General features: G+C 36.8%; 1 protein-coding gene across 1 annotated transcript in view; it reads right to left on the bottom strand.

Moving 5' to 3' along the window:
- DEF6 (DEF6 guanine nucleotide exchange factor) overlaps positions 1–13,963 on the bottom strand; it is a 255,433-nt gene that overhangs the window by 46,041 nt on the left and 195,429 nt on the right. The window contains exons 5-6 of the mRNA XM_053706790.1: positions 4,014–4,160; positions 944–1,052 (exon numbers count right to left, since the gene is read on the bottom strand). Of these exons, the coding sequence (XP_053562765.1) occupies positions 944–1,052; positions 4,014–4,160 (256 nt within the window). The remainder of the gene's footprint in view (positions 1–943; positions 1,053–4,013; positions 4,161–13,963) is intronic.

The raw sequence follows: 13,963 nt of genomic DNA, 5'->3' as shown, positions 1-13,963 counted from the left end.
CGTATGTGAATAACATAGGATTAAAAAGTATGTGTTTTCTACATTGTGTTTCGTGATATAGATTTTAATGCAGTCGGCTTAGCGCACATGAAAATTTTGTAATTTTAAGGCGTGTTATTGAAATATTACATATAAAATATAAATAATCCATAGAATATATCTATATATTTTACAGTTTGTTTAATAATGTTAATATTAATAGTATAGCGCAGAAACTACATGAGGAAATCCAGTACTTGCGCTCCATTGGTTTGGAGAATCCTTGACTTAGTACACCATTGGCTTAGCATTCAATATCCAATATGAATTTTTCTGAGCCCCCTAGTAGAAGTCTATTATGTGAAGGATGTAGGGCACCTGCGCTACCTATCATGTAGATGTTAGGACACCCTAGACTTTAGGTGGCACAATCAAAAATAGAAGTGATGTTAATTGCGCTTAATCAGTGTGATTAAAGCACAATAGAGCTAATATGTTTGTGCTTGACTTGTAACCTAGACCTGAATGTTTATCTTAGTTGTATCAGGGCAAAAAATAACGAGTTCCCCTTACCAATGCCCCAAGTAACCTCAGGAGCACATGTATCATAGGTTGAGAAACAAGGTTTTACAGTGCAATCCATAAGGTGGGGAGTTCATTGGCTATGACAACTGGTGTTGGTAATTACCATAGTAATTTCTTATACATAATGTTTGCTTTCCTGCTAAGACTAACAGCATCACTGCTTTTTTCCAGCTGCCTGCATGTCTTGGTTTTCAGAATGATGTTTATTAGTTATATGTATGTACATCTATTGTGCTATATAAAATTACATCTAACAATAATAAACATGGTGATTAATAAGACAAATAAAATAAAGCATTTCCCTATCTTTGCAAAGAATATCTATATTACCAGTTACTACACTATACATCCATATTAGTATTATTATTCTCCACTGTACCTGACACCCACTCTTGTCTGTGCTTGGTGTCAGATGCACTTATTTCATGAGTTTTTGTGGCTGTTTTAACACAAAATATACAGCGTCGCCCATCCCTATCTGGGAGAACCTGCAAGATATGATGCAGAGATTATATGGAGTTAGAAATATGATAAAAAAAAAACAAGCGCAGCTTTGATTCACAGCGGCGTATAGGTTTATTATACAAGCAAACATTAAATATGCAGTTACTAGAAGGTATAAAATCACAGATACCGAGCATGGAAGTGTGGTTCTCACAGCCTTAACAGTATTTCCAGCGTCCTGTGCTGCTGAGTTGCGACTGCGGTATTGACACATGCACTCCTCCCTGCACATTTCCTATGCCACCTTAGCAGACTTTATCAAAAGATGTAGAGTAAGTATACCATTTGTATATCTCGGCTTTTACTAACAGAACCAAGTTAGACACCTTTTTAATTATTGGTCTGTCTCAGGACCATGTGAGAGGGATGACGCTTCCCTCTTTCATTCTTACTGGTTTAGAGATTGTAATAATACATTTGATATAGTTTCAATCAGGCGGTGTTAATGTAATAAAATTCACAGGTGCAGGTGCTGGTGTTCTGTCGAAATTAGCTACCTTTTCGAGATTTACTACCTTGACATGCGCATGGAATGTGTGGAATGCGATTATGTAATCACCAGCATGCGCTGCACTGCCATTCCCTGATCTTCACTAACTTTTTTGCCTCCTCCTGGGGGTTTCGAAGGGGGGTGCCCCGCTGATCCTCGGGTATCCACCCCCTCATGGAATGAGGTTTACAAGTGGGCTTTGCTCCCCTTAAAAACCCCAGGCGGAAGCAAAAAAGATAGTAGAGATGGGGGAATTTCAGTATAGCGTATATATGTGTCTGATTAACAACGCATATACTGGCTGTCTTATTGTGTGAGTTAAGAAGTCCCCCACCGGCAGCTACAGCCAATCAGGGGGTTGTCGAAATTTGCTACCTGCATCTGCCCATGCTAGTGATTACATAATCACATTCCACACACCCGGAAGGGTAGCACAAAGTAACATCGCCAGACATACGTTACTCGTGCATAGGCACAAGATAGCAACGTGCCTGAGCTCCATGTTATCTAGCATGTGGTATTATTATTTATACCTGGTTATTAGTTAAAGGGACACTAAACCCACATTTTTTCTTTAATGGTTCAGATAGATCATGTAATTTTAAGCAACTTTCTAATTTACTCCTATTATCACATTTTCTTTGTTCTCTTGCTATCATTATTTGAAAAGCAGGTATGTAAATCTTAGGAACTGGCCCATTTTAGGTTCAGTACCATGGATAGTGCTTGTTAATTGGTAGCTACATTTAGCCACCAATCAGCAAGCACTACCCAGGAGCTAAACCAAAAATGGGCCGGCTCATATGCTTTACATTCCTGCTTTTTTTTAAATAAAGATAGCAAGAGAATGAAGATACATTGATAATAGGAGTAAATTAGAAAGTTGCTTAAAATTGCATTCTCTATCTGATTCACTAAAGAAAAAAAAAATTGGGTTTAGTATCCCTTTATGCTTAAACGTATCTACATATTCAATTCTTATAGGTATATATTCACTAAACCCAAAATGGTTAAAAACAAATATGTCAATATAGCATATACATGTATGAAAAAACACAAAATTAAACATGCTTAAAACACATCATAAAATATAAAATAGTAATAAAATGTGATCAAATAATAAAATTGTGTAATCACAGCCAGAGCAGCTTCCCCCACCCAGAGATCCTCTCTTCACACATCATCAATGACTAATCCGGCTTCCTCCAATCACTGCTTTCCCCTCATCCCCTCAGGGGAGTCATTGCCTGAGACCATGCTGTGATTGGAGGAAGCCGGATTAGTCATTGCTGACGTGTGAAGAGAGGATCTCCGGGTGGGGGAAGCTGCTCTGGCTGTGAAAAGAACAAAGGTAAGTTTTTAAACAAAACGGTTTCTTTCTAAACTTTGATGAATGAAAGTGCCCCTGTTTTTAATAGTATTTTTAAAAAACGGGCTTTCATTCATCAAAGTTTACCTTCACTTTAATCTGTAATGGTGAACCCTATCGTTATCTTCTAAAAACTAACATGTTCTTATATAATTACATGATAAATATTTGCAAATCTAAATCAATGTTTAATCCACGAGGACGAGGGGATAAACTATCAAGCAAATGGATATAGTTTTTGTGTTTAAGAGATTATATGCAGTATTAGAATGTGTAGTTATAATTACCAGTTATATACAGCAATAGCATTTAAAATGAACAATTATGGGTAACAATTGTAGGAAATATAGGGAGGAGGTATAGCCAACAATAATAGGTTATATGGAGCAACACATCTAGTTATAGGTAGTTGGTCCATGAAGCAACTGGAGAAGTTATAGGGAGCAGGTATATGTAGGAGCTGGAAACAGTTTAGGAAAGAGTTAAAGGAACACTCAGGTCAAAATTAAACTTTAATAATTCAATTAGAACAGCACTTTTAAACAACTTTCCAATTTACTTCCATTAACAAAATGTGCACAGTCTTTTATATTTCCACTTTGAGTCACCAGCACCTACTGAGAATGTGTACCAATTCACAGAATATACGTATATGCATTTGTGATTGGCTGTCACATGATACAGGAGTAATGGAAATAGACATAACTTTGATATTTGTCAGAAAAAAAATCTACTACTCATTTGAAGTTCAAAGTAAGTGCTATTGTATTGTCTTGTTATCATGAATTTGTTGATTATGCAAATCTACTGTAGTTACTGGCCCTTTAAAAAGAGCAGTATGGATTAATAGAAGGAGATATAAGTAACAATAATATTAGGCAAAAGAGGTGGTTTATGTAGCAGTATTATGGGGGCAAAATAAGCAATTATAGGGAACAGAGACATTGAGCAATAGAAGGAGTTAAAGGGGGATGTATGAACAAATATAAATAATTATAGAAAATAAATATAAGTAATATGATGAGTTATTTGAACCATTAAAAGAAAAAAGTATTATAAGAAGAATATAATATAATATGTACTAACCTCTACCCCGCAGTCTTTGTCTATAGTAATACTCCCCTTCTTTTCCTTGCATTCCTCACTTACATAGTAACATAAAGTACTTGGCTTTAGTACAAACCAACGCTCTGTCCACGTCCTACGTAAGTTGGCTTTCTTTAATAGGTATCCCTAGAAGAATTTGGGGGTTTTGGGTAGAAAACATAATTAAAACCATATATCTAGGTTAGTGGTACCTGATAATAGTTATGGATTAAACCTTGTCATTGATTCTCTAGTGACACATAGCCACATAAGACATGTTCTAATGATCTATAGTAGCTTAAAGGGACAGTATACTGTAAAATAATTTTCCCTTAATGAATTTCCATTGACTTGTTACACCAGCTGCAGATTATAAAATGTATGAGAAATTGCTTCTTTATGCTATTTTCGTATATAAAAAATAGCTATTTTGTTCTTTAAAACCATGACCTATTGAAATAGGTTGAGCTTGCAGGGAAATCAGATCTCCTTATTGTATCTTTTTTTCTATACACACGCATGCTTCGTTATATTATCTCTGTCTGTATACCAAAGCTGAATACTTAGGCCCGACAATCAAAAATGCTACAAGACAGCAAAATATTCCAAAGGATCCGCTGCTAAGTCGAGCGAGCCTGTTGAAATATTCTAAAGGCATTTACTATACATGCCATTGGTCAGCGATGCTGACATTATATAACACCCAGCATCGCCGTTCATATTGGCAATGTATATTAAAATAAAAATGTCAAAATAGGGTGAGTATAGGTTAGGGGTGTCGTAGTTATAGGCGTTCAGGGGGAGTTAGCTGGCGTGCTAATGGGAGTAGCCTGCACTTTGATTCAGACACATTGACACAAGATCGATATGTTCAAATCAGCAAAGTGCAGGTTCCGAAGAGGGTAACGGCCATATTTATCTCACCAGCTATCAGCTGTCAAGACTACATCACCTGAGGTAGATAGTGTAGGTATAATTAAACTTAGGTCCCCACCGCAATATTTGGAGTGTGCCCACAGAAACTATTTTTAGTTTCAGTGAGCGTGCTGTCTACACTGTGTAGGCCCACTTCAAATAGGGCCCCCCCGGCCAAAGCAATATGCAGGCGAGCTGTAATGTCCGCGATGACATCACTCTCCCATTGACTTCTATGGGAGAAACTTCGCCGCTCGCTGACATTGCTCGGCCACGCCCCTTTTCTTTGATGCTTTGAATATCGGGGCCTTATAGATAACAATTTTAAATTAACGTTTGATTACTTATCTTTCTTAACCCCCCACTGGGAGTGTATTTATTCTGCTGGCTATGATCACACAGCTTTTCTATAGCCAATACTTAAGTATAGAAGCTTTCAGTATAGGTATGCATACCACAGGCCATTTCAGGTATTTCAAATGCCAAAATAAAGGTAAAATAACTATTTTTAAACAATTTAATACACTCAAAAATAAATTATGGGGAACAAATGAATGGGGAGAAAATTTAGGTTAAACTGTTCCTTTAATTTTAATAATAAACACACACACACACACATATAAATATATAAAAACGTACAACCTTTGCACATCGTTCACAGTCTGTTCACCGGTGCTCAGTCTCCAACATATACAGCAATAAATAACCTCGTACCCGGTTAGTTAAATCCAATCTCACCACTTTATTGTGTCATCACCGTGATAAATACTCCAATGTTTCGGTCCTCCACCTGGGACCTTTGTCAAGGTTTACAATCACAAAAGTATAATTCAACAATCAAAAACAATCAAAAAATCTTATATACCAGTATGCTATAAAATGAACAAATTCCAAAAAGAAAAAGAGTGTGGCAGGGCAGCAGATAAGATTAGTAAAACATAGCGTTTAATTGATTAGTAGAAAAGGAATCGTCATAAAATCAGTAGTACAATCCAAAATTGCCAGAGCAGCAGCGGTCTTACACGTGTTAGCTACTGCCTTAATCATAGACCGTGCTGCTCTAGTTACACAGCCTTCTTAAATTTAGTAAATTGGTACTGACGATAGCACAAGCATCATACAAATTTAACCCTCTACATCAGGCGTGTCCAAACTTTGCTCTCCAGAGGTTTTGGAACTACATTTCCGATGATGCTCAGCCAGCATTTTATCTAGCTGAGCATCATGGGAAATGTAGTTCCAAAACCTCTGGAGAGCAAAGTTTGGACACCCCTGCTCTACATACTTTTGCAATAAAAAAGGACATATCTATACAATATGTAGGTACAGTACAAACATCTCTCCTATCACTATCGAATAACAGTGGTAGCACTAATTAAAAGGGGGGGGGGGTCTGAAAAAACAGAATACCAAAATGTAAACAATAGATGGTAAAGTGTTTAACTTTATATTATTCAATAGCGATTAACAATGAAATAATGGGACCTAAAGGAATCACAGCATATATGTGCTAAACTAAACTCCTTATAAAATTATCTCCTGTTTCAATGTTTAATAGCAAATATAACTTACAGTTAATCTTATGTATAGAAGGGAGAAAATTGAAAAAAATTCCAGAAAACATAGATGTAAATGTATCAACATATCTGAAGTCTAGAACACCTGCTCTCCCAAGTACAGTCAAAAGATAACAATATAATATACTGTTAGAAGGACATTATTCATATCCTATATTCTATTACTTGTAACTGTCAGACAAAATAAATGCTAAGGTGTTATCCTTATAAGAGAATACTCTCATGTATCCAAATGTAGTGAGAAATAATAAGGAGAATATTAGTATATTATAAAGATATTGCTGTTTAGGTACTGTTTGCTGTAAGTGAACATTAGTCAATTCAATCTAGCCTATAGACTCATTAAAAGTCTCTATATTAGTGCCAACAATTGATTAAATTAGTTTGGATGTTCATTCCCTCAGGAGCTCTGGTTCTAAGTTTGAAGATCCAGAAAGCCTCCCTTGTACGTAATATCCTATCACAGTCCCCACCTCTTCTAGGTGCCTTGACTATTTCTATAATTTGCCATTTCAATGTATCAATGTTGCCATTGTGGTATGTCTTATAGTGCCAGGCTACTTGTGAGTCCGGATAGTCTGATTTGACACCATTGAGGTGCTCTTTGATTCTTTCTCTTGCCTCTCTTGTAGTAAGGCCAACATGTTGTTTCCTACACTGAAAGCATGTGACTAGGTAAACTACATATGTGTTTCTGCAATTGGTGCAGGCATCGCTAATGAACACTTTTTGTGTTGTCATCTATTTAAAACTCTTCCCTAGTAGGGTATATGTACATGCCTTGCACGTATTCGCACCACATCTGTAGTGTCCCTTACATTCTAGCCAACTATGTATCCTTTTCGGTTCTATTTTAATTTCACTGGGAGCTAGTATATTATCTAGCGTTTTGTTCTTCCTTGACACACATTTGCAACCATCTTTGACTACATCAAATGGATCAGTGTCTCCATTGAGAATTGGCAGACATTCTTTAACAATCCTAGTGATATCTTCAAATTGGTTGCTATAATTAGTAACAAAAATTGGATTCTCAGTAAAATTTTCTTGATTTCTGTTCTTGTTAGAATGTTTTTCTACCAAAACAAGAGAACAGAGAAGCGCAACAGGCATCTGAGTGTAGACGATAAGTACAGATTTATTAATAGCCCCTTCCCAGAGTGCTACATACAGAATATACAATTAAACAGTACACATCAGTTGTTTACAACTATGTAGCTTGCTTCAGCGTCTGACGTATAACTTGTCCGCCTCCTTCTGGGTTATCCAAGCAAATCCAATCGTCAGTGTGCCTTACACCAAGTTCATGTGATAGTTCACCGTTAATAGGATGACACAGACCCAGAGGGATACAATGCTACCTATAGTAATTCAAATATTAGACTGCCATATCAAGACTCTTGAAAAAGTTTCTAGTAAGAAACGAAATGTACGTTGAGTTTGTTTGTTTTAAACAGGTTTCAGGGAGGCTACCTGGCTCACTATATTGTGAGCATTTGGGTGAGCTGAGAAACCGCTAATTTTTATCGATATATGGCAGTCTAATATTTGACATAGTAGCACTCTGGGAAGGGGCTATTAATAAATCTGTACTTATCGTCTACACTCAGATGCGTGTTGCGCTTCTCTGTTCTCTTGTTTTGGTAGAAAAAGTTTTTGAAGAGTCTGTGATGGGACTTCCTTTGGAAGAGCTGCAGTTTTAACACGCCAGATTTGCGGGACTATATGAACTCCCTCTTCTGAATAAGTAACTTTGTATCACGTTAACAAGATACATGCTATAAGAACTTTCAATATAACTCTAACGAATATAGGCTTTGCAGTAATTTAAAAACTAAGGTGTCTTTGTTTTTACGATTGTTCTGAAGATTTTACACACTAGAAAAAATTATTGTGTAATGCAGTAGCGCACTATTTGTTCCACTCAAAATCAATCCTAGGATTGAAGATTTGTACACCTGGGTAGCACTCTTCCCCTTATTCACGGGTGGCAAAATTGGGCAGAGACTGGATATCTTGGGAGAAAGAGTGCTTGGGGATATTTAAAATATAACCTTTATTTGTTAATTTAAAACAAAAACAAAAAGCTTACACACAATTCACATATATACAATGTTTAAAAACACAGGATTTGGTCGGATTTTAGGTAATCCAATATTCTTTATTTGAATATAGTGGTTGTCGTTTACATTAAACGTTTATTAATATATCTTAAGTCAGAGATATCTGTAGGGATCAGTAAGAATCTGATTTTCTTGTAGAATAATAAATCTGTTGTTCCTGAACTTGTGGTCTAGGTCAAAAATTAGGTGGTCTTATTGGATATTCTGTGAGTGAGTACACAGTTATGCAATTTTTGTAGGAACTACTCTAAGATTATATGCAGCAAAATCTGGTTTGTATTCTGTCTTGATGCATATATTGGGATTTGGATTTAGCAGATCTAATATTACTGCTTGATTGAAAGGAAATATATATGCAGTATTAGTATAGATATAGAGTAGATGTTATTCTTAGCTTATGTTAATGAGCTAAATCTACTATTATAGCAATTTCTGTTTGAATGTACAGAAATAGTCGTTGGATATATTAACAGACTGTGAAATTGGACTATTGTGACTGCTATCTATATATGCTCTGGATTTAGCCTAATATATTTCTTGAAACAACAATGTATTTCTTTACTGTTGTGCTGAACTTTAATGTTTTATAGCTGGTTCGTTTAAACCTGATTATTAGCACAGTGCTGATAGTCACATTTTTCTCATTCAGCGCTACTTAAATTTACTTTGCTTATAAAGTCCTATGAGTAATAGGTTGGCTGAGATGGATATTCTCAATGTCTTGTTAATATAATGTAGACTCAGTTTTGCTGCTGAATTCAGTACTTATTCTATTGATTTCTAGTGTTCCATATAAAGATTGCTACATATATTAACATATGTGTACTCAAAAAGTTACTCGATAATCACTGATTGTGCCACAACTTCTGATTAAGTTACAAGTAAAAATCTCTATGAATACTACAAGATACTGCAATATAGCTGCAGCGGTAAGAGAGATTCGTTCTGATACTTATAGTAAATCTAGTATTTTGTTTTTGTTAATATCTATATACTTTTTTTCTACCGGTGATCTCTGAGTATATTTCTAAGTTTGTACAGGCACGGCTTGCGGTTTGGCGTTTTAGGTATTTGTAACTTATTGAATATTGGGGTATTGTATCTAAATCCCCGATTTTAGTACTGATATACTTGTATTGCCGCCTTGCCGCAACTGCCGATTACTCGTGTAAAGTCCACGGTACTAGATAAAGCCTTGTTTAAGAGATTCTAAGCTGTAGTCTAAATGTTAACAACCCACAAACATGATACTGTTATTTACAATAAGGACCAAATGTCCTGCTAGTTAAAAAAGTTGTTAGGAGGCATTCACAACAATCGTTTCCCTAACATGTTTCGCCACTAACGTGGCTTTTTCAATGGGCCTAAGCTTTACAAGTGTTAGGGATAAAACTGAAATTGAATACCTAGACCTTATCCTTTTGGGAGAAGGACAGAAGGTGGAAACAAAACTGCATAGTAAGCCTATATCAGGCAATAGTGTATTACACGCTAAAAGCCTGCATCCGAAACATACACATATGGGTATACTAAAAGGTGAATTCATCCGCCTTAAAAGGAACTGCTCCTCTAGAGAGGATTATATACATTTAGTCGAAGGGCTTAAAGATCGGTTCAAAAGCAGGGGTTTCCCAGAACAGAAGATAATGAAAGCATTCCATTTAGTAGAAAGGATGGACAGGAAGGCAATGTTACATTCTAACAAGAACAGAAATCAAGAAAATCTTACTGAGAATCCAATTTTTGTTACTAATTATAGCAACCAATTTGAAGATATCACTAGGATTGTTAAAGAATGTCTGCCAATTCTCAAAGGAGATGCTGATCTATTTGATGTAGTCAAAGATGGTTGCAAATGTGTGTCAAGGAAGAACAAAACGCTAGATAATATACTAGCTCCCAGTGAAATTAAAATAACCCGAAAGAATAAATAGTTGGCTAGAATGTAAGGGACACTACAGATGTGGTGCGAATACGTGCAAGGCATGTACATATACCCTACTAGGGAAGAGTTTTCAATAGATGACAACACAAAAAGTGTTCACTATCGATGCCTGCACCAACTGCAGAAACACATATGTAGTTTACCTAGTCACATGCTTTCAGTGTAGAAAATAATACGTTGGACTTACTACAAGAGAGGCAAGAGAAAGAATCAAAGAGCACCTCAATGGTGGCAAATCAGACTGCCCGGACTCACAAGTAGCCTGGCACTATAAGACATACCACAATGGCAACACTGATACATTGAAATGGCAAATTATAGAAATAGTCAAGGCACCTAGAAGAGGTGGGGACTGTGATAGGATATTACGTACAAGGGAGGCTTTCTGGATCTTCAAACTTAGAACCAGAGCCCCTGAGGGAATGAACATCCAAACTAATTTAATCAATTGTTGGCACTAATATAGAGACTTTTAATGAGTCTATAGGCTAGATTGAATTGACTAATGTTCACTTACAGCAAACAGTACCTAAACAGCAATATCTTTATAATATACTAATATTCTCCTTATTATTTCTCACTACATTTGGATACACGAGAGTATTCTCTTATAAGGATAACACCTTAGCATTTATTTTGTCTGACAGTTATGAGTAATAGAATATAGGATATGAATTATGTTCTTCTAACAGTATATAATATTGTTATCTTTTGACTGTACTTGGGAGAGCAGGTGTTCTAGACTTCAGATATGTTGATACATTTACACCTATGTTTTCTGGAAATTTTTCCAATTTTCTCCCTTCTATTCATAAAATTAACTGTAAGTTATATTTTCTATTAAACATTGAAACAGGAGATAATTTTATAAGGAGTTTAGTTTAGCACATATATGCTGTGATTCCTTTAGGTCCCATTATTTCATTGTTAATCGCTATTGAATATTATAGAGTTAAACACTTTACCATTTATTGTTAACATTTTGGTATTCTGTTTTTTCAGACCCCCCCCCTTTAATTAGTGCTACCACTGTTAATCGATAGCGATAGGAGAGATGTTTGTACTGTACCTACATATTGTATAGATATGTGCTTTTTTATTGCAAAGTATGTATAGGGTTAAATTTGTATGATGCTTGTGCTAACGTCAGTACTAATTTACTAAATTTAAGAAGGCTGTGTAACCAGAGCAGCACAGTCTATGATTAAGGCAGTAGCTGAAACGCATTAGACTGCTGCTGCTCAGGCAATTTTGGATTGTACTACTGATTTTATGATGATTCCTTTTCTACTAGTCAATTAAACTCTATGTTTTACTAATCTTATCTGCTGCCCTGCCACGCTCTTTTTCTTTTTTGGAATTTGTGCTTGTATTTGGACCGTGGGAAGGTCTATGGGCGGTTTGCAGGGCTCCGTAAACGGAGTTTGCTTAGAGGAAGGAGGTGGAGACTCACCGGCGTTAATATGTAGAACAGCTGCGAGCAGCTACATACAGACTTGGTGAGTAGTGGAACAGCGATAGTAAAATGAGCTGTTTTCTAACAACAAAAGAAGACGTGTGCTGGGAGATGGACCTAGGATGCTGGTCACATTAATACAAGGTACGATCAGTGAATAGCTGGTACACACTAAGCTTTGTTCCTAAAATATAACATTTGTCACCCAGTAAGTGCACTACACTGTCAAATATCCATGGACACCTACTGTTTATCACTACCAAGGGGCTACTTTTTGTTTGTATTGCCATAATATGAACTTCACATCCCAACCAGAAATGACAGGCATCCACTTCCGGTTTCGCTGACACTGACATTGCTCAAAAAAATATACTTTGAAATGTTACAGAATACTGACAGGCTTATCCAAGCATCCCACCAAAGGAGAAGCTGCTATTACAAAAAGTCAAAAGAAGTTATTAAATAAAAAAACTGACTAAATACACACCGTTGTCATATTAACGGGTATACATAACAACTATGGAAACCCAAATGACCCAACTATTGTCATTATATTGATGACCTCTTCTTTCTTTGGAATGGGTCAATGGAAATGCTGACTGAATTCATCAATAAATTAAATTCAATCCATCTAAGATTAGATTGATTATGAATGCGAGTTATTCGCATATTATCTTTGTCACAATCCGTTCATTGCCATGTCACCGCGGCTCCCGGATCTCCTCTGTGTTTCTGCCACGTCACGTTGCCTAGTAATGTGACGCAGCCTTCCTGGACACGCCCCTTTTTCATCACGGCCTCCTCTCGTCACTGGCTTTAAATGCCGGCGGGAGTTTTCCTCGGGGCCCGTTTGTCAGTTATTTTCCTGCTTGTGGCTCTGTAAGTTTGTCCTCTCTGAATATATATTTACATTTTCTGCTGCCTGGATTCGACCCTTGCCTTGCCTGACTACTGCCTGTTCCCATTAAACCTGTCTTCTGGATTCTGACCATTGCCTGCCTGGCCAATCTGCTGCCTTATGCTAAAAACCTGCTTAAAGGGACATTGACCATTGCCTGCCTGACCAATCTGCTGCCTTATCCTAATAAACCTGCTTAAAGGGACATTGACCATTGCCTGCCTGACCAATCTGCTGCCTTATCCTAAAAACCTGCTTAAAGGGACATTGGCCATTGCTTGCCTGACCAATCTGCTGCCTTATCCTAAAAACCTGCTTAAAGGGACATTAACCTCTGTATTGCCTGACCACTCTAATGGATCACCCTTTACCTATTCAACCTTGTTACTGACCTCTGCATTGCCTGACCACTCCAATGTATCATCCTTTGCCTGTTCAACCTTGTTACTGACCTCTGCATTGCCTGACCACTCCAACGGATCATCCTTTGCCTGTTCAACCTTGTTACTGACCTTTGCATTGTCTGACCACTCTCACAGTATACCCTCAACCAGCAAAAGTCTCTGTACCTGATACTCTCCACTTCTCTTAAGAGACTGTTCCGTGACCCTACAACACCTGTGAGTTCTTTTTTCTGCAATATAATTGTCTTTTTTCTTTCCTGAGTGGGTCACGTCCTGGTTTCCTCTCAGTGTGCTAGTGTGTGTTTATCTTATCACTCTAGCAGTTGGGTTAAATCCTGGAGTGATTCCTTACGGCTGACAATCTTGATGTGATAATAGTGAAGCAGGAAGGGAGAGTAATTACAGATCTTTATGTGAAGGATACAGATAGAAATTCTTTACTTTTATCCTCAAGCTTTCATCCCAAATTATTATTGGAAAGTTTACCAGTAAGCCAGTTTTCAAGAATTAGAAGGATAGTTTTTGAAGATAAGTTGTTAAAAAATAGGGAACAAGAGATTATGATACATTTTTGGATAGAGGCTATTCTTTTGAGTGTGTGAAGAAAGCTAGGGAGAGGAGTAAGGTGACCA

Source organism: Bombina bombina, chromosome 3, assembly GCF_027579735.1.
Source record: "Bombina bombina isolate aBomBom1 chromosome 3, aBomBom1.pri, whole genome shotgun sequence".
Classification (NCBI taxonomy): Eukaryota; Metazoa; Chordata; class Amphibia; order Anura; family Bombinatoridae; genus Bombina; species Bombina bombina.
The sequence above is the reverse complement of the archived record's forward strand: the minus strand, read 5'-3'. Positions and strand labels throughout refer to the sequence as shown.